This window comes from Arachis stenosperma, chromosome 4, assembly GCF_014773155.1.
Source record: "Arachis stenosperma cultivar V10309 chromosome 4, arast.V10309.gnm1.PFL2, whole genome shotgun sequence".
In the NCBI taxonomy this organism is placed as follows: Eukaryota; Viridiplantae; Streptophyta; class Magnoliopsida; order Fabales; family Fabaceae; genus Arachis; species Arachis stenosperma.
In genome coordinates, this window is record NC_080380.1 from 121,428,131 (window position 1) to 121,449,839 (window position 21,709).

Genomic DNA, 21,709 nt, shown 5'->3' on the forward strand with positions numbered 1-21,709 from the left:
CACACCATAGATTAAGGGTGTGGAGCTCTGCTGTACCTCAAGTTTCAATACAATTACTATTACTTTCTATTCAATTCTCTTTTATTCTTATTCCAAGATATACGTTGCACAACACTTTGATGAATGTGATGATCCGTGACACTCATCATCATTCTCACCTATGAACGCGCGTGACTGACAACCACTTCCGTTCTACCTTAGGCCGGGCGCATATCTCTTAGATTCCCCAACAGAATCTTCGTGGTATAAGCTAGATAGATGGCGGCATTCATAGGGATCCGGAAAGTCTAACCTTGTCTGTGGTATTCCGAGTAGGATCCCGGAATTGAATGACTGTGACGAGCTTCAAACTCCTGAAGGCTGGGCGTGATGATAAACGCAAAAGAATCAATGGATTCTATTCCAACCTGATTGAGAATCGACAGATGATTAGCCGTACTGAGACAGAGCATTTGGAACGTTTTCACTGAGAGGATGGGATGTAGCCATCAGCAAGGGTGATGCCTCCAGACGATTAGCCGTGCAGTGACAGCGCATAGGACCATTTTCCCGAGAGGATTGAAAGTAGCCATTGATGATGGTGATGCCCTACATACAGCTTGCCATGGAAAGGAGTGAGAAGGATTGAAGGAAGAGTGAGTAGTGAAGTAGAGTTTCAAGAGGAGCACAGCATTTCCATATGCCTATCTGAAATTCCCACTATTGATTTACATAAGTATTTCTATCCCTTTTTATTTTCCATTTATTATTAATTTTCGAAATCCATAAACCAATTTAATCTGCCTAACTGAGATTTACAAGGTGACCATAGTTTGCTTCATACCAACAATCTCTGTGGGATCGACCCTTACTCACGTAAGGTATTACTTGGATGACCCAGTACACTTGCTGGTTAAGTTGAATGGAGTTGTGTCCACACATAGGTGCCATAATAATGATTCCATACAACAACAAAGAATACTACATTGATGTGATTACAATTTCGTCCACCAGTTGTGTCTCATATGCATTCTCAATTTGTTAGTGTCAGTAGTATACAAACTTCTAAGTTTGGTGTCTTGCATGCATTGTTTATTTGGTCTTAGTTGCATTTTGATTATTCCTCATAAAAAAAAATTCCAAAAAATTTTAATTTGTGTCTTTTCAAGTCAGTAATACAGAGAATTGAAGATTCAGAACATACAGCAGAGGAATTACATAGAAAAAGTTGGGCATTCAAAACGCCCAGTGAGGAAGGAAAACTGGCATTTAAATGCCAGCCAAGGTGCCTGGCTGGGCGTTTAACGCCCAAAAGGGTAGTGTTTTGGGCGTTAAACGCCAGAATGGATACCATTCTGGGCATTTAACGCCAGGATGGCACAAGAAGGAAGATTTTGTTTTTAATTCAAATTTTTTTCAAGTTTTCAAATTTTTTTCAAAATCAAATCTTTTTCAAATCATATCTTTTCAATCATATATTTTCAAAATCAATTTCTTTCTTTTTCAAAGATACTTACTAACAATTAATGATTTGATTCAACATTTCAAGTATGTTGCCTTTTCTGTTGAGAAAGGTTTAATGATTGAATCATATCTTTTCCTGTTAGCCAAGTCATTAATTTTAAAAATCAAATCTCTTTAAATTGTTTTTCAAATCATATCTTCTCAATCACATCTTTTTAAAACCATAACTTTTAAATCATATCTTTTTAATCACATCTTTTTCAAAATAGTTTTCAAACACATCTTTTTAATTTCTAATTTTAAAATCTTTTTCAAAAATCACTTGATTTCTTTTCCACTCTTAGTTTTCGAAAATCAATTAGTATTTTTCAAAATGTTTTTAAAATCTTTTTAATTTATTTTCGAAAATTTCTTCCCCTCTTCTCACATCCTTCTATTTATGGACTAACACTCCTCCTTAATGCACAATTCGAACTCCATCTTTCTTGATAAGTTCGAATTCTTCTACCTCTTCCTTCTATTTTTCTTTTCCTCTGACACCTCAAGGAATCTCTATACTATGACATAGAGGATTCCATATTTTCCTGTTCTCTTCTCTTTCATATGAGCAGGAGCAAAGACAAAAGCATTCTTGTTGAGGCTGACCCTGAACCTGAAAGGACCTTGAAGTGAAAGCTAAGAGAAGCTAAGGCACAACTCTCTGTAGAGGACCTAACAGAAATCTTCAAAGAAGAAGAACCCATAGCAGCCGAAAATAACAACAATGCCAACAATGCAAGGAAAGTGCTGGGTGACTTTACTGCACCTACTCCCGACTTCTGTGGGAGAAGCATCTCTATCCCTGCCATTGGAGCAAACAACTTTGAGCTTAAGCCTCAATTAGTTTCTCTAATGCAACAGAATTGCAAGTTCCATAGACTTCCATTGGAAGATCCTCATCAGTTTTTAGCTGAATTCTTGCAAATCTGTGACACTGTCAAGACTAATGGGGTTGACCCTGAGGTCTACAGACTTATGCTATTCCCTTTTGCTGTAAGAGACAGAGCTAGGATATGATTGGACTCACAACCTAAAGAAAGCCTGAACTCTTGGGAAAAGCTAGTTAATGCCTTCTTGGCAAAGTTCTTTCCATCTCAAAAATTGAGTAAGCTTAGAGTGGAAGTCCAAACCTTTAGACAGAAGGAAGGTGAATCCCTCTATGAAGCTTGGGAAAGATACAAACAATTGATCAGAAAGTATCCTTCTGACATGCTTTCTGAATGGAGCATCATAGGTATCTTCTATGATAGTCTGTCTGAACTGTGCAAGATGTCATTGGATAGCTCTGCTGGAGGATCTCTTCATCTGAAGAAGACGCCTACAGAAGCTCAAGAACTCATTGAAATGGTTGCAAATAACCAATTCATGTACACTTCTGAAAGGAATCCTATGAACAATGGGATGAATCAGAAGAAAGGAGTTCTTGAGATTGATACTCTGATTGCCATATTGGCTCAGAACAAAATATTGACTCAGCAAGTCAATATGATTTCTCAAAGTCTGCCTGGAATGCAAGCTGCACCAGGCAGTACTAAGGACGCTTCATCTGAAGAAGAAGCTTATGATCCTGAGAACCCTTCAATGGAAGAGGTGAACTACATGGGAGAACCCTATGGAAACACCTATAATCCTTCATGGAGAAATCATCCAAATCTCTCATGGAAGGATCAACAGAGACCTCAACAAGGTTTCAACAACAATAATGGTTGAAGAAACAGGTTTAGCAATGGCAAGCCTTTTCCATCATCTTCTCAGCAACAGACAGAGAATTCTAAGCAGAGCCACTCTGACTTAGCCACCATGGTCTCTGATCTAATCAAAACCACTCAAAGTTTCATGACTGAAACAAGGTCCTCCATTAGGAATTTGGAGGCACAAGTGGGACAGCTGAGCAAGAAAATTACTGAACTCCCTCCTAGTACTCTTCCAAGCAATACAGAAGAGAATCCAAAAGGAGAATGCAAGGCCATTAACATGACCCACATGGCTGAACTTGGAGAGAAGGAAGAGGCAGTGATCGCCACTAAGGAAGATCTCAATGGACGTCCACTGGCCTCTAATGAGTTCCCTAATGAGGAACCATGGGAATCTGAGGCTCAAAATGAGACCATAGAGATTCTGTTGGATTTACTTCTGCCATTCATGAGCTCTGATGAGTATTCTTCCTCCGAAGAGGATGAAGATGTCACTGAAGAGCAAGTTGCTAAATACCTTGGAGCAATCATGAAGCTAAATGACAAGTTATTTGGTAATGAGACTTGGGAGGATGAACCCCCTTTGCTCACCAAAGAACTGGATGACTTGACTGGGCAGAGATTACCTCAAAAGAGACAGGACCCTAGAAGGTTCTCAATACCTTGTATCATAGGCACCATTACCTTTAAGAAGGCTCTGTGTGACTTAGGGTCAAGTATAAACCTTATGCCTCTCTCTGTAATGGAGAAGCTAGGGATCTTTGAGGTACAAGCTGCAAGAATCTCACTAGAGATGGCAGATAATTCAAGAAAACAAGCTTATGGACTTGTAGAGGATGTTTTGGTGAAGATTGAAGACCATTACATCCCTACTGATTTCATAGTCCTAGAGACTGGGAAGTGTATGAATGAATCCATCATCTTTGGCTGACCCTTCCTAACTACAGCAAAGGCTGTGATTGATGTTGACAAAGGAAAATTGATCATTCAAGTGAATGAAGAATCCCTTGTGTTTAAGGCTTAAGGATATCCCTCTGTCACCATGGAGAGGAAGCATGAAGAGCTTCTCTCAAAACAGAGTCAAACAGAGCCCCCACAGTCAAACTCTAAGTTTGGTGTTGGGAGGCCACAACCAACTTCTAAGTTTGGTGTTGAACCCCCACATTCAAACTCTAAGTTTGGTGTTGGGAGGTTCCAACATTGCTCTGAACATCTGTGAGGCTCCATGAGAGCCCACTATCAAGCTACTGACATTAAAGAAGCGCTTGTTGGGAGGCAACCCAATGTTATATTTATCTAATTTCCTTTGTTATTTTATGTTTTCTGTAGGTTGATGATCATGGAAAGTCACAAAATCAATTGAAAAAGCAAAAACAGAATGAAAAATAGAAAGAAAAATAGCACACCCTGTAGGAAAACCTTGCTGGCGTTTAAATGCCAGTAAGGGCAGCAAATGGGCGTTTAACGCCCAGTATGGCACCATTCTGGGCGTTTAACGCCAGAAAGGGGCACCAGACTGGCGTTAAACGCCAGAAAAGGGCAAGAAGCTGGAGTTAAACGCCAGAAATGGGCACCAGCCCGGTGTTTAACGCCAGAATTGGCATAAAGAGCATTTCTGCTCACCACTTGGTGCAGGGATGAATTTTCCTTGACACCTCAGGATATGTGGACCACACAGGATCCCCACCTACCCCACCACTCTCTCTCTTCTTCACCTATTCACCAATCAACTCAACACCTCTTTCCCAAAAAATCCCTCACCTATCAAATCCCACTATTCTCTTCACCACTCACATCCATCCTTCATAAAACCCCACCTACCTCACCATTCAAATTCAAACCACTTTCCCTCCCAAACCCACCCATAATGGCCGAACCATACACCCCCTCTCCATTCCTATATAAACCCATCTTCACTCCTTCATTTTCACACAACCTAAACACTACTCCCCCTTGGCTGAACCTCAAAGCCACCTCCATCTCCTCTATTTCTTCTTCTTCTACTCTCTTCTCCCTTTTTTTGCTCGAAGACGAGCAAACCTTCTAAGTTTGGTGTGGTAAAAGCATTTCTTTTTATTTTTCCATAACCATTTATGGCATCTAAGGCCGGAGAAACCTCTAGAAAGAGAAAAGGGAAGGCAAAAGCTTCCACCTCTGAGTCATGGGAGATGGAGAGATTCATCTCAAGGGTGCATCAAGACCACTTCTATGAAGTTGTGGCCATGAAGAAGGTGATCCCCAAGGTCCCTTTCAAACTCAAAAAGAGTGAATATCCGGAGATCCGACATGAGATCCGAAGAAGAGGTTGGGAAGTTCTTACCAACCCCATTCAACAAGTCGGAATCTTAATGGTTCAAGAGTTCTATGCCAATGCATGGATCACCAAGAACCATGATCAAAGTGTGAACCTGGACCCAAAGAATTGGCTTACAATGGTTCGGGGGAAATGCTTAGATTTTAGTCTGGAAAATCTAAGGTTGGCATTCAACTTGCCCATGATGCAAGGAGATGAACACCCTTACACTAGAAGGGTCAACTTTGATCAAAGGTTGGACCAAGTCCTCATAGACATTTGTGAAGAGGGCGCTCAATGGAAGAGAGATTCAAGAGGGAAACCGGTTCAACTGAGAAGGCATGACCTCAAGCACGTGGCTAGGGGATGGTTGGAGTTTATCCAACGCTCAATCATTCCCACTAGCAACCGGTCCGAAGTTACTATAGACTGGGCCATCATGATTCATAGCATCATGATTGGAGAGAAAGTAGAAGTTCATGAGGTTATAGCCCAAGAACTTTATAAGGTGGCGGACAAGTCCTCTACCTTGGCAAGGTTAGCCTTTCCTCATCTCATTTGTCAGCTCTGTTATTCAGTTGGAATTGACATAGAGGGAGACATCCTCATTGATGAGGACAAGCCCATCACTAAGAAAAAGGATGGAGCAAACAAGAGATCCCACTCATCATGAAATCCCTGAGATACCTCAAAGGATGCACTTTCCTCCACAAAACTATTGGGAGCAAATCAACACCTCCCTAGGAGAATTGAGTTCCAACATGGGACAACTAAGGGTGGAGCACCAAGAACATTCCATCCTCCTCCATAAAATTAGAGAAGATCAAAGAATCATGAGAGAGGAGCAACAAAGGCAAGGAAGAGACATTGAGGAGCTCAAACACTCCATAAGATCTTCAAGAGGAAGAACAAGCCGCCATCACTAAGGTGGACCCGTCTTTAATTTCCTTGTTCTTTATTTTCCTGTTTTTCAAATTTTCATGCTTATGTTTATCTATGTTTGTGTCTTATGATCATTAGTGTCTTAGTGTCTATGCCTTAAAGTTATGAATGTCCTATGAATCCATCACCCTTCTTAAATGAAAAATGTCCTTAATTGAAAAAGAGAAAAATTGCATGAATTTTAAATTTTATAACAGATTAATTAGTTTGATGTGGTGGCAATGCCTTTGATTTCTGAATGTATGCTTGAACAGTGCATATGTCTTTTGAATTTGTTGTTCATGAATGTTGGCTCTTGAAAGAATGATGAAAAAAGGAGACATGTTACTGAGGATCTGAAAAATCATAAAAATGATTCTTGAAGCAAGAAAAAGCAGTGAATACAAAAAAAAAACGAAAAAAGGGAGGAAAAAAATATATAATAATGAAGTTGTGATCCAAGGCAAAAAGAGTGTGCTTAAGAACCCTGGACACCTCTAATTGGGGACTCTAGCAAATCTGAGTCACAATCTGAAAAGGTTCACCCAATTATGTGTCTGTGGCATGTATGTATCCGGTGGTAATACTGGAAGACAGAGTGCTTTGGGCCATGGCCAAGACTCATAGAGTAGCTGTGTTCAAGAATCATCATACTTAACTAGGAGAATCAATAACATTATTTGGATTCTGAGTTTCTATAGAAGCCAATCATTCTAAATTTCAAAGGATAGAGTGAGATGCCAAAACTGTTCAGAGGCAAAAAGCTAAAAGCCCCGCTCATCTAATTAGTACTGATCTTCATAGATGTTTTTGGAATTCACTACATATTCTCTTCTTTTTATCTTATTTGATTTTCAGTTGCTTGGGGACAAGCAACAATTTAAGTTTGGTGTTGTGATGAGCGGATAATTTATACGCTTTTTGGCATTGTTTTTAGTATGTTTTAGTTAGTTTTTATTATATTTTTATTAGTTTTTAGTTAAAATTCACTTTTCTGGACTTTACTATGAGTTTGTTTGTTTTTCTGTGATTTCAGGTATTTTCTGGCTGAAATTGAGGGACCTGAGCAAAAATCTGATTCAGAGGCTGAAAAGGACTGCAGATGTGGTTGGATTCTGACCTCCCTACACTCGAAGTGGATTTTCTGGAGCTACAGAAGCCCAATTGGTGCGTTCTTAAATGCGTTGGAAAGTAGACATCCTGGGCTTTCCAGTAATGTTTAATAGTCCATACTTTGCCCGAGATTTGATGGCCCAAACAGGCGTTCCAAGTCAGCTCAAGAATTCTGGCGTTTAACGCCGGAACTGGCACAAGAATGGGAGTTAAACGCCCAAACTGGCACAAAAGCTGGCATTTTACTCCAAGAAAAGTCTCTACACATGAAAGCTTCAATGCTCAGCCCAAGCACACACCAAGTGGGCCCGGAAGTGGATTTTTTTTGTCATTTACTCATCTTTGTAAACCCTAAGCTACGAGTTCTCTACAAATAGGACCTTTTACTATTGTATTCTTATCTTGGTAGCTATCTTTGAGTAGTCTTACGCTATCTTAGATCATTGGGAGGCTGGCCTCACGGCCATGCCTAGACCTTGTTCTTATGTATTTTCAACGGTAGAGTTTCTACACACCATAGATTAAGGTGTGGAGCTCTGCTGTACCTCGAGTATTAATGCAATTACTATTGTTCTTCTATTCAATTCAGCTTATTCTTGTTCTAAGATATTCATTCGCACCCAAGAACATGATGAATGTGTTGATTATGTGACGCTCATCATCATTCTCACATATGAACGCGTGCCTGACAACCACTCCCGTTCTACAAGCAAACAAGGCTTGAATGTTTATCTCTTGGATTCCTTAATCAGAATCTTCATGGTATAAGCTAGAATTAATGGCGGCATTCAAGAGAATCCGGAAGGTCTAAACCTTGTCTGTGGTATTCTGAGTAGGATTCAATGATTGAATGACTGTGACGAGCTTCAAACTCCTGAAGGCTGGGCGTTAGTGACAGACACAAAAGAATCACTGGATTCTATTCCAACCTGATTGAGAACCGACAGATGATTAGCCGTGCTGTGACAGAGCGCATTGAACATTTTCACTGAGAGGACGGGACTGTAGCCACTGACAACGGTGATGCCCAACATACAACTTGCCATGGAAAGGAGTAAGAAGGATTGGATGAAAACAATAGGAAAGTAGAGAGGCGGAAGGGACAAAGCATCTCCATACGCTTATCTGAAATTCTCACCAATGAATTGCATAAGTATCTCTATCCTTATTTTATGTTTTATTCATAAATCATCCATAACCATTTGAATCTGCCTGATTGAGATTTACAAGGTGACCATAGCTTGCTTCATACCAACAATCTCCGTGGGATCGATCCTTACTCGCGTAAGGTTTATTACTTGGACGACCCAGTGCACTTGCTGGTTAGTTGTGCAAAGTTGTGAAATTATGTTTAGACCATGGTATTGAGCACCAAGTTTTTGGAGCCATTACCGGGGATTGTTTGAGTTATAAAATGTAGAGATCACAATTTCGTGCACCAGCTTCGCAGGTCGAGTCTAGAGCTTGATTATATATCTTTATATTAGAATTCTCTATCTATCTATCTCTCTCTCTCACTCTCTCTCCCTCTCTCTCTCTCTCTCTATATATATATATATATATATATATATATTTGTATTTTGGTTTTCTATATAAGCTTTTTGTCTTATCGTATATTTGTGGGCGATACATCTTCAGTTTTATTTTGGTCGTACCCTTTTCTTTTAAGGCTCCTAGCTATATTATCCTTGATATGTATGTATGTATGTATGTATGTATGTATGTATGTATGTATGTATGTATGTATGTATGTATGTAAGTATTTCACTTTTAGAGGTTATAGCACCTCGCCACCTCTTATTTACGTCCTAGGCGTAAAGCTTTGTGTGGTAGTGTGTTACATTATGGTATCAAAGCAGTTTGTTTCTGTAGAGCCTAAGGGACGGACTGACTATGCTTCTAAGCATACTCTGGGTGTGTGTATATGCTATTTAGGATTATCTAACTGATAAATATAGCATACTTGTTCATGAGCATATATTTGGGACTTTAAAGCACTAGAGTTGAGATATTGAGATTGATCACCATGATATCAATTGTTTGGTGTGAGCAGGAACCAAATGGCGTATCGTGGATGCGGACGTGGTCAAGAGAGAGGCCGAAGAGTTAATGAAGGACCTGAAACGACTGGTAATAACCCGATAATCTTCATGGATGTATTAGAAAATATGGCTGTTGCTTTGCAAATCATAGTTGAGGTACTAGGCCAACAGGTTGGTAACGGGAATGGTGGAAATGGCGGCAACGGACCAATGACCTTAGCAACATTCCTGAAGGTGAATCCACTTATTTTTCGAGGAACTATGAATCCTACAGAAGCAGACAATTGGTTTCAGTCAATGGAAAGGCTCTACAAACTCAACACGTGCTTGAGGATCAGTATGTCGAGTTTGCCACATATCAGTTAATAGGATAAGCTCAGTTTTTGTGGCAGGGAGCTCGCCATCTATTACAGCAAGGCAATGCTGTGATAGCTTGGGACGCTTTCTATAAGAACTGAGTTAATTACCCGTATAATTAAGTAATTATATTGCCCAAATTAGGTTCCGAAAAGTTAGAGTGAGAATTTGAGGATTTAAATATGATTTTTGGCCTCAGTAGGTCTTTCTGAGTCAGAAGATGTGCTTTCTGCAAAAAATCACAAAAAACCATGAACCGGTTAAACCGGTTCAAGTCTGCCCAGTACTGCGCAAGAAAAAGTGAAAACAGACAAAAACCTTAGAAAAATGTTAGAAATGAAAAACCGGGCGTTAATTTTAAAGGTTTGGCCCTAAGTTGGACCAAACGGGCTAAAAACGCTAACGGGTTGGACTGGGCCCAAGTTAGGCCCAAGCCCAACATATATAAGGGTTCATTTAATGAACCCCTGCAGCCACCACACAATTAAACACACACACACTCAGCAACAAAGAAAAGAAGAAAGGAGAAGAGAGAAATACTATTCACACATCTCTTCTTTTCGCGATCTCGAGCTACGGTCCTTCGATTTGCGTGCTGTCAGCGGCTACGCGTTCCTTGTGAAGAGCTCTACAAAACCCATATAAGAAACTGGTAAGGAAAGCTCAAAATCCTCTCAGTTCTTCTCCTCAAAATTTTGGGTATTTAGGGCTTTTCATTGAGTAAGTTTTTGTGATTTTGGATATTTAGGTTCACTCTAATCCTTCCTTAGCATTGGATTTTGGCTATCAAAACTGTTGGAAAAGGTAAGAGACATTAAACCATTGTGATATTATGTTTAAATGGAACCCTAGGTTGATTTGTGATGGTTTTGCATATATAGTTTGATTATTGGGAGTTTAGAGCTTGTTGGTGCTTGTTGGAGTTACCTTGGTGCCTTGCTTGTGGTGGAGAACTCAATTTGTGCCATTTTAGGGTTTTGGTGAATATAGGGAATCGGCCAAGGTATGGTTTCGGTTTCCTCTATGTAGTAAATAATATTCATGGACACTTAGTCTAGTGACCCATATGATAGGTTTGGAAATTTATGTGTTGTTGATGATTGTTTGGGTTATTGATGATGTAAATGTTGCTAGATAATGATGTTGGGATGTAATGTATGATGAACTTGTATGAATGTGCATTATGATTATTAATATGGAGCATGATTGAGTTGATGATGAAGATTGATATTGATGAAATAAGGATTTGTGAATGTGTTGGTGGGAAATTGTTTGATATGGGGTATATTTGATAATTAAGGCTGAGAATGATGAAGTATGGTGGAAGTTTTGATAGGAATGGTAAATTGTAATCCAAGAGGGTAAATTGTGCTGACAATGGGAATTGGTATTGTTTTGGTTGGGTTTGGGTTGTGAAAGTTGATAAATTGATGTTTTTGTAAGTTATGGTAAAAAGGAATTTTTGGTGAACTTTGTCTGATGATAACTTTTGTCTCAATTTTCAAAATTGGTTGAAATTTGTTTAGAATTAAGGCTTATTGAAAACTCTTCGAATCAATATAAAGTTTGAAATATTTGGAATTTTGTAGAGGAAGTTATGATCATTCAAAGTTGGTGTTGAAAATCTGAAATTCTGCAAAGTTGCAGAATTTTATGATTTTTGGTATGTGCGCACGCACAGCCCTGCAAAGTTTTCAACCTATGCACACGCACCGGCAGGAAAATGCATTCTATTTGCAGTGCTAGCACAGCACATACCTAAGGAGGAATTGCAACCTGTGCACACGCACACGTTGGGAAGGTCAGTCTGTTGGGGGCGCTAGCACAGATTGTGTGAGTGAACAGACTTGTGAATTTTTGTTCCTGTGCGTACGCACACCCCGGTGCGTACGCACACTTTTAAAAATCTTCCTGGGCGTGCGCACGCACACCCCTGTGCGGACGCACACGCCCTGTTTCTCAAGTTTAACTTTTTTTCAACTGTTTCAGCTTCCCAACAAGGTTGTAAGCTTCTATAACACCATTTTAAGACTTTTGAGCTTGATTTTGAGTATGAGAGCATGGAAAATAATCTAAGGGTTTTAGTTGACGATTTTTATGAAAAATTAGAAAACGGAGGATTAGGTCTTGGGTGTACTGAGGATGGGTTGACGGTATGTGAAGGATGATTGATATATGAGATGAGAAATGAGGAACTATTGAGTTCGGAATGGAAATGTGAATTGACAGTGGTTGAGATGAGTCGAGGACTCTGAGTGAGATGATGGATCCATGTTATGCTGAAAATGTTTTCTGAAAACCACTGATGTATCATTTTATACTGAGATTATGAGACGCTATGCGCCTGGCAGGGACGGCGGTTGGATCCCGCCTGTCGAGGTAGCGGCGGCGGCGTAAGGACGGTGGTTTAATCCCGCTTACGTTGAGATGTGAGGTCTGTGGCAAGAGTATCCCGCTCGCATTCCTTCGGATCAATAGAGCGTGCAGGCGCAAAACCCTGGATAGTGATCCGAGCACTATATCTCGGGGGTTCCCATTGATGATTCCGAAGGGCAACATCTCCATGGAGATGTGTCGGGTTGGCAGTTGAACCGACAATGTGATATCACAGCCAGTAGGACAGGCATTCATCATGTGCATTTTCTATCTATTTGTTTGCTTTGCCAACTTGTAATTGTATGTCTAATTGTATAACATGTCTAATTGCTACTTAAGTTACTTGCTTTATATGCTTCTACTTGTGATTTACTTGCATTGTATATAAATGTGCTTTCTATTGGGATTGAGGAGGTTTGGAAGGCACTGGCGATGTGATCGCATGGAGGGTAGGTTAGTGATGGCTGTGGGACAGCAGTGTTTGGTTAGAATAGAAATTTCTTAAGATAGAGTACCCTGTTTAGTTACGTTAAGCTTTCTATGATTGTGCTTCATTGTTTTAGTATGCCTTAAGATTGAATCTTGTGATGGATATGGAGCTTAGGATTGCCTTTGACGTCCCAGGGTCTTATATCCTACATCACTGGGCACTGTTACCATACTGAGAACCTCCGGTTCTCATACCATATATTTGTTGTGTTTTTCTGATGCAGGTCGCAACCCACCTCGGTGAGTTGCTGGATGATGACAGAAGCGGAGGATCCGGATACCCTTTTGAGTCTTTTGATTTATTTTGTTTATACATCTCTCACTTTTGTATTTTGTTTTGCTTAGAGGCATTATTTGAGAGAACAAAACTTGTATAAGCTGTTTTTACTGTCTGGTTCTGTATATTTGCATATGGCTAGCCGGCTTAAACTCTGCGAGCCGTGGCTAGATTCTTATGATATTATACTATGATATTTTGTTATACTGTATCTATTTCTTGTGCTTTAAGTTAGTTGCTCCGTTTATACGATTTGCGCCTTTCAAATTCTAATTTTGATCTATATCTTTCATCAGGCTTCTAGATTATACTATTCCTTATATATATATATATATATATATATATATATATATATATATATATATATATATATATATATATGTATGAGCTTAGGGCTGTCGTACTCTCTGATTAACCTTTGCTTTACGACGCGAGGGAAATCTTAGGCTAATTAGGGTGTTACATTTAGTGGTATCAGAGCGGTTCGTCCTCGTGAGCCTGAGAGATGGACCGATTGTGCTTCATTTCATACTCTGTGTGTCTTTTTCTTTGATGCTATTAGGTTATCTGATTGATATTGCATAGCATGCTAGTTTGTGAGTGCCTGTTTGGGATAATTGAAGTACTAGGCTTTTGATATTGAGATTGATCACCTAATGGCCACTCGCGGACGATGTCGAGCACGTTCACGAGAAAGTAGGAATGCGCAACCGGCGGACAACCATGCCGAGTTCATGGAGGCCATGGCTAACTTAGCGAATACCATGGAGGCTAATGCTGTTGCGACTCTGCAAGCTGTGCAGAGGTTGGGCCAACCGGCTGGGAATGGCAATAGAAACGGTGAAGGGAATGCTCATGATAATGCTGAGGAAAACGGCGATAACACGGGAGGTGTTCCGATGACCTTAGCGACTTTTCTCAAGGTTTACCCACCAATCTTTCGAAGATCAACTAATCCTATAGAAGTGGACAACTGGTTCTAGGCTATGGCGCGTGCTTTACAGGCGCAGCATGTTCCAAATTATCAATATGTCGAGTTTGCCGTTTATCAGCTCGCGGGAGAGGCCCAGCACTGGTGGCAAGCAGAGTGCCGCTTGCTACAGCTCCAGAATGCTGATGTCCCTTGGGATATATTTCAAATGGCCTTTTATAAGAAATATTTTCCCGAGTCGGCAAGGGAAGCAAAAGAGATGGAACTAATGCAGCTGAAGCAAGGTTCCCTATCTATGGTGGACTACACAAGCAAGTTTGAGGAACTCTATAGGTTTTCTAGGGTATATCGGGGTGCCCCAGAGACCTATGAGAGCTGGAAGTGTATCAAGTACCAGAGGGGGGTTGAAGGACAACATTATGACTACTGTGGCCCCAATGGAGATTCGTACATTTTCTGACTTGGTGAACAAAGCAAGGGTGGTTGAGGAGTATGCCAAGACGGTAGCTGCGTCTAAGGACACTCATAGAGGGAACACTAGTAAGGGACGTGGCAAGTATTTCCATCCGAGAGGTCAAAGCTTCAAGAGAGGAGGATATGTGCCTCAAGGTCAGGGAGGCTTCAGAAAGAACACTCAGGATCAGTTTTAGCATGGCAAAAGGAGAGGAAATCAGAGTAACATTTCTCCGGATTTGACTTGTGTGCGTTGTGGACGATTTCACCCATATGACTCTTACAAGATTGGTTTAGGTGGATGTTTCAACTGTGGCTTGCCTGGTCATATTGCGAGGGATTGCACTCGTGGGAAGAACCCGAATGCGGGTCAAGGCCAACATCAAGGTCGAGTCTTTGCTGTGAACACCAAGGATGCTTCCAAGGTAGATCCGTTGATGAGAAGTATATGTCTAATTGGTGATAAAACATCAACTGCATTGTATGATACTGGAGCATCGCATTCGTTTATTTCATTTTCTAAAGTTGAAGAACTAGGCTTGAAAGTGTCAGAGTTAGGTTTTGATCTGCATGTACATACTCCGCATCAGACGGTTATAACTAGGTCAGGGTGTAGGCAAGTAGGTTTCAAGCTTGAGGGCAGAGACTTTGTGCATGATTTGATTTGCTTACCAATGGTTGGGTTGGAGATGATTTTGGGGTTTGATTGGTTGTCGAAGAATCGGGTTTTGTTGGATTGCTTTGAACGATCAATTCAGTTTATGCCAGAAGGAGAAAAGGGAGCAGTGATAGCTGAGGGTTACTACCTGAACTCTGTGATGGTGCATTGTAGTGGGGAAGAGTGTCAGGGTTATATTCTGTTGGCTGCGAACACGTTAGGTGATAATCAGGAACTAAATCAAATACCGGTGGTTAGAGACTTTCCGGAAGTGTTCCCGGAAGATATCCCTAAATTCCCACCTCAAAGGGAGATTGAGTTTGCGATTGAATTGGTGCTGGGAGCCAAACCAGTATCGATTGTGCCGTATAGAATGGCTCCGATAGAGCTGGCAGAGTTAAAGACTCAGTTGGAAGAGCTTCTGAATAAGAGGTTCATTTGACCGAGTGTAACACTGTGGGGAGCGCCAGTTTTATTGGTGAAGAAGAAGGATGGAAGGATGCGACTGTGTGTGGATTACCAACAGTTAAATAAAGTAACTGTGAAGAACAAGTACCCATTGCCAAGGATAGATGACTTGATGGACCAACTGCAAGGAGCTGGAGTGTTTTCCAAGATTGACTTGAGATCCGGTTACCATCAGATAAGGGTGAAAGAGGATGATATCCCTAACTGCGTTTAGGACGTGCTATGGACACTACGAGTTTGCGGTGATGTCCTTTGGGTTAACAAATGCACCTGCTGTTTTCATGGATTACATGAACAGAGTCTTTCGTCCCTTTTTGGACAAATTTGTAGTGGTTTTCATAGACGACATCTTAGTTTATTCCAAGACGGAAAAGGAGCATGAGGAACACTTGAGGATTGTGTTGCAAATCCTAAAGGAGCGAAAGTTGTATGCCAAGTTGTCGAAGTGCGGGTTCTGGAAGGAGGAAGTGAAGTTCCTAGGTCACGTGGTGAGCAAAGGAGGGATAGCGGTGGATCCTTCTAGGGTAGAAACGGTGATGGAATGGAAAAGACCAACGACAGTGATGGAAGTCAGAAATTTCTTGGGCTTAGCTGGATATTACAGAAGATTTATTGAAGGGTTTTCTCGGATTGCACTACTGATGACTAAGTTGACAAGGAAGGAGGTGCCTTTTGTGTGGACGTCGGAGTGTGAAGAGAGTTTTCAGGCCTTGAAGCGAAAGTTAACTTTCGCACCTGTTTTAATCTTGCCAGAATCGCATGAACTGTTTGAAGTATATTGTGATGCGTCACTGAAGGGTTTGGGTTGCGTGTTGATGCAACACCGGAATGTGGTGGCTTACGCATCGCGTCAGCTGAGACCGCATGAGGTAAATTACCCAACTCATGACTTGGAATTAGCGGCGATTATGTTTGCGTTGAAGATTTGGAGACACCACTTGTACGGAGTAAGGTTTAGTGTCTTTTCTGATCATAAGAGTCTCAAGTACATCTTTGATCAGAAAGAGCTTAATATGCGTCAGAGGAGGTGGATGGAGTTGTTGAAGGACTATGATTTCGAACTGACTTATCACCCTGGAAAGGCGAATGTGGTAGCAGACGCTTTGAGTCGGAAGTCCTTGACGATAGCTTGGATGAGAATCAAGGAGGAGGAGTTAGTGGGTGAGTTTGTAGATCTTAAGTTGGATATTAGTGAAGTTGCCGGAAGAGCTTGCTTGAATCAGTTACAGATCTCGAGTGACTTTAAATCCGAAGTCCTAAAGGCTCATCAAAACGATGACGTGTTACCTAAGGTGTTGCCAGCTATCGAACAAGAGAAGTAGTGGAGAGTGTCATGGGATCAAGATGGATTGTGGAGATTCAAGGGTAGGATCATTGTGCCGGATGTTGGGACCTTGCGGCAAGATATATTGAGAGAAGCGCACAACAGTGGGTTTTTGATTCACCATGGGAGTACTAAGATGTACCACGATCTGAAAGCTATATTCTGGTGGCCTGGTATGGAGAAGGATGTGGCAAAATATGTCTCAAGTGCCTGACATGTCAGAAGGTGAAGATAGAGCATCAAAAACCGTTGGGAATGTCACAGCCACTTGAGATTCCTCAGTGGAAGTGGAAAGGAATTGCAATGGATTTTGTGATCGATTTACCAAGGACTAGGTCGGGATTTGATGCGATTTGGGTGATCATGAATTGCTTAACCAAATTTGCTCATTTTCTGCCTATTCGAGTGAACTGTTCTATGGAGGAGTTGGCAAGATTGTACATTAAAGAGATAGTAAGGTTGCACGGTGTGCCATCAAGCATAGTGTCGGACCGTGATCCCCGATTCACCTCAAGGTTTTGGGGAGCTTTCCAAAGAGATTTCGGTACGAAACTATATCTCAGCACTGCATATCATCCGCAAACTGACAGACAATCGGAAAGGACTATTCAGACGTTGGAAGATATGCTGAGAGCATGTCTATTGGATCAACCTGGAAGTTGGGACCGTTACATGCCATTGGTGGAGTTTGCGTACAACAACAGCTTTCATGTGAGCATTGGGATGGCTCCGTATGAGGCCTTGTATGGACGAAAGTGCCAGTCTCCACTTTGTTGGTATGAATCGGGTGAAGTGAGCGTTTTGGGTCCTGATTTGGTAGCCGAGACTACTGAGAAGATTAAGAAGATTCGAGAGAGAATTCAAACTGCTCAGAGTCGACAGAAGAGTTATGCGGACCAGAGTAGGAAACCGTTAGAATTTGAAGTGGGAGAACATGTATTTCTAAGGGTTACACCAACAACTGGGACTGGAAGAGCGATTAAGACCAAGAAGTTGAATCCGAGGTATATAGGACCATTTGAGGTTCTAAGACGATTCGAGCCGGTGGCGTATTAAGTAGCTTTGCCACCTCATCTGTCTAACTTACATGACATATTCCACGTGTCACAGCTCCGCAAGTACACGTCGGATGCAGCTCATGTGTTGGAGCCTGAGTTGGTTGAGTTGAGGGAGAACTTGACCTTCCAAGTGACGCTAGTGAGAATCGACAACACTAGTGTTAAAGTTTCATTGGAACTTGTATGGACCAGTCCCCCGAGCTCTTCTTTAAAAGAGTTCGGCCAAATCGACATACGAAGCCCAAGAAGGCCCAAACAGAGGGACACAACCCAATCTAAAGGCAGCCTAAGCCTAGAAAGATAAAGGGGGTTCCCCTCAAAGATAAGATGACTTCACTAAAAGATAAGATAAGATAACTAACTTATCTTATCTAAGAAGGTTAGCCCACACCACTGTAAATACACTGGAGCACCCAGGTATAACTCATATTCTGATTCTACTAAAAAAACTGCTTAAAGCCCATGCTAACTTAAGCATCGGAGTCTCTTGCAGGTACCACCACCCTCCGGTGACGAAGGATCAGCAGCATCTCCAGCTCCACCAGATCCAACAAGTCGGACACGACAGCTCCGGCCACCACAGCAGATCTCATCCGAGATCGACCTTCAGTTTCAGGTAACCCTCGGAACATTGGCGCCGTTGCCAGGGAGCCTGGAGGTCATCCCTTCACCATGGTGGATGGCCCTGACAATGAACACAACTCTGGTTTAGTGGATAGAACGCCAAACAAAAACGCGGACGCTACATCAAAAGATGTACCTCAAAACAAGGGGGATAAACAACCCTCCAACCCAAACACAGAAAACTTGGAAGCCATCCGAGAACAACAAGAACGCCTCAAACAGCTCGAACAAGAGGGTGAACACCAACGAGAAGCTGAAAGAAACCTTCACAGAGAAATCAGGCGACGATGAGATCTAGAGGATAAGCTTCTAAAGCTCGAAGCCGACCTCAAGACCAGAACTACTCATTCCAACCATGAGGATAACTCTCACAAGGACCAAGACCCCTTCAGCAAAGAGATCATGAAAGCTAAAGTTCCAAAAGATTTTAAAGCTCCCGACATGACGTCATATGATGGTACCTCGGACCCTAGCCATCACCTCAGCAACTTCAGGAGCAGAATGTATCTCACTGACGCCTCGGATGCCGTTCGATGCAAAGCTGATGAGCGGATAATTTATACGCTTTTTGGCATTATATTTAGTATGTTTTTAGTATGATTTAGTTAGTTTTTATTATATTTTTATTAGTTTTTAATTAAAAATCACATTTCTGGACTTTACTATGAGTTTGTGTGTTTTTCTGTGATTTCAGATAATTTCTGGCTGAAATTGAGGGACCTGAGCAAAAATCTGATTTAGAGGCTGACAAAGGACTGCTGATGCTGTTGGATTCTGACCTCCCAGCACTCGAAATAGATTTTCTAGAGTTACAGAACTTAAAATAGCGCGCTCTTAATTGCGTTGGAAAGTAGACATCCAGGGCTTTCCAGCAATATATAATAGTCCATACTTTTCCCAAGTTTAGATGACGCAAACTGGCGTTCAACGCCAGCTCTCTGCCCAATTCTGGAGTCAAACGCCAGAAACAGGTTGCAAAGCAGAGTTAAACGCCCAAACTGGCACCAAAGCTGTAACCCTAGTAACTAGTTTAGTATAAATAGAACTTTTTACTATCATGTTAGGGGGTCCAGGAGTCGAATCTTTTGATCTTTGATCAGTTTTGTGCTGTCTTTGACCTTCATGGGGGCTGGCCATTCGGCCATGCCTGGACCATTATCACTTATGTATTTTCAACGGTAGAGTTTCTACACACCATAGATTAAGGTGTGGAGCTCTGCTGTACCTCGAGTATTAATGCAATTACTACTATTTTCCATTCAATTAAGCTTATTCTTGTTCTAAGATATTCATTCGCACACAAGAACCTGATGAATGTGATGATTATGTGACGCTCATCATCATTCTCACTTATGAACACGTGCCTGACAACCACCTCCGTTCTACATGTGAACAAGGCTTGAATGTGTATCTCTTGGATTCCTTAACCAGAATCTTCGTGGTATAAGCTAGCATTATTGGCGGCCATTCTTGAGAATCCGGAAAGTCTAAACCTTGTCTGTGGTATTCCGAGTAGGATTCAGGGCTTTCCAGCAATATATAATAGTCCATACTTTTCCCAAGTTTAGATGACGTAAACTGGCGTTCAACGCCAGCTCTCTGCCCAATTCTGGAGTCAAACGCCAGAAACAGGTTGCAAAGCAGAGTTAAACGCCCAAACTGGCACCAAAGATGGCGTTTAACTCCAAGAAAAGTCTCTACACGTTTAAAGCTCAAAGCTCAGCCCAAGCACACACCAAGTGGGCTCCGGAAGTGGATTTCTGCATCATTTACTTATTTCTGTAACCCTAGTAACTAGTTTAGTATAAATAGAACTTTTTACTATCATGTTAGGGGGTCCAGGAGTCGAATCTTTTGATCTTTGATCAGTTTTGTGCTGTCTTTGACCTTCATGGGGGCTGGCCATTTGGCCATGCCTGGACCATTATCACTTATGTATTTTCAACGGTAGAGTTTCTACACACCATAGATTAAGGTGTGGAGCTCTGCTGTACCTCGAGTATTAATGCAATTACTACTATTTTCCATTCAATTAAGCTTATTCTTGTTCTAAGATATTCATTCGCACACAAGAACCTGATGAATGTGATGATTATGTGACGCTCATCATCATTCTCACTTATGAACGCGTGCCTGACAACCACCTCCGTTCTACATGTGAACAAGGCTTGAATATGTATCTCTTGGATTCCTTAACCAGAATCTTCGTGGTATAAGCTAGCATTATTGGCGGCCATTCTTGAGAATCCGGAAAGTCTAAACCTTGTCTGTGGTATTCCGAGTAGGATTCAGGGATTGAATGACTGTGACGAGCTTCAAACTCGCGAGTGTTGGGCGTAGTGACAGACACAAAAGAATCACTGGATTCTATTCTAACATGATCGAGAACCGACAAATGATTAGCCGTGCTGTGACAGAGCATTTGGACCATTTTCACTGAGAGGACGGGATGTAGCCACTGACAACGGTGATGCCCAACATACAGCTTGCCATGGAAAGGAGTAAGATGGATTGGATGAAGACAGTAGGAAAGCAGAGAAACAGAAGGGACAAAGCATCTCCATACGCTTATCTGAAATTCTCACCAATGAATTACATAAGTACCTCTATCTTTATTTTATATTTTATTTCTATTTTAATTATCAAATATCCATAACCATTTGAATCCGCCTGACTGAGATTTACAAGATGACCATAGCTTGCTTCAAGCTGACAATCTCCGTGGGATCGACCCTTACTCACGTAAGGTTTATTACTTGGACGACCCAGTGCACTTGCTGGTTAGTTGTGCAAGGTTGTGACAAAGAAACTAAGATTATGAACGTGCGTATTAAGTTTTTAGCGCCGTGGTGCACGAAATTGCAATCACACTTTTGCAATCCCGCACAACTAACCAGCAAGTGCACTGGGTCGTCCAAGTAATACCTTGCGTGAGCAAGGGTCGATCCCACGGAGATTGTCGGTTTGAAGCAAGCTATGGTTATCTTGTAAATCTTAGTCAGGATATCAGAAATTATCAGGATTGATTGTAAAAAGCAAAAGAACATGAAATGGTTACTTGTATTGCAGTAATGGAGAATGGGTTGAGGCTTGGAGATGCTCCATCTTCTGAATCTCTGCTTTCCTACTGTCTTCTTCATCAAACACGC

The 21,709-nt window shown here is 41.4% G+C and overlaps 1 protein-coding gene and 1 non-coding gene across 2 annotated transcripts; one reads left to right on the top strand and one right to left on the bottom strand.

Moving 5' to 3' along the window:
- Window positions 1-2,589: 2,589 nt before the first annotated feature.
- Window positions 2,590-2,697, bottom strand: LOC130978432 (small nucleolar RNA R71). Its single transcript, XR_009086076.1, has one exon. It is a non-coding gene; the product is annotated as a small nucleolar RNA R71 (small nucleolar RNA).
- Window positions 2,698-14,030: 11,333 nt separating this feature from the next.
- On the top strand, window positions 14,031-15,528 carry LOC130975406 (uncharacterized). The gene is made up of 3 exons (XM_057900207.1): window positions 14,031-14,259; window positions 14,318-14,584; window positions 14,726-15,528. Exons 1-3 carry the CDS (start codon window positions 14,031-14,033, stop codon window positions 15,526-15,528), a joined length of 1,299 nt encoding a protein of 432 aa, XP_057756190.1.
- Window positions 15,529-21,709: the final 6,181 nt, after the last annotated feature.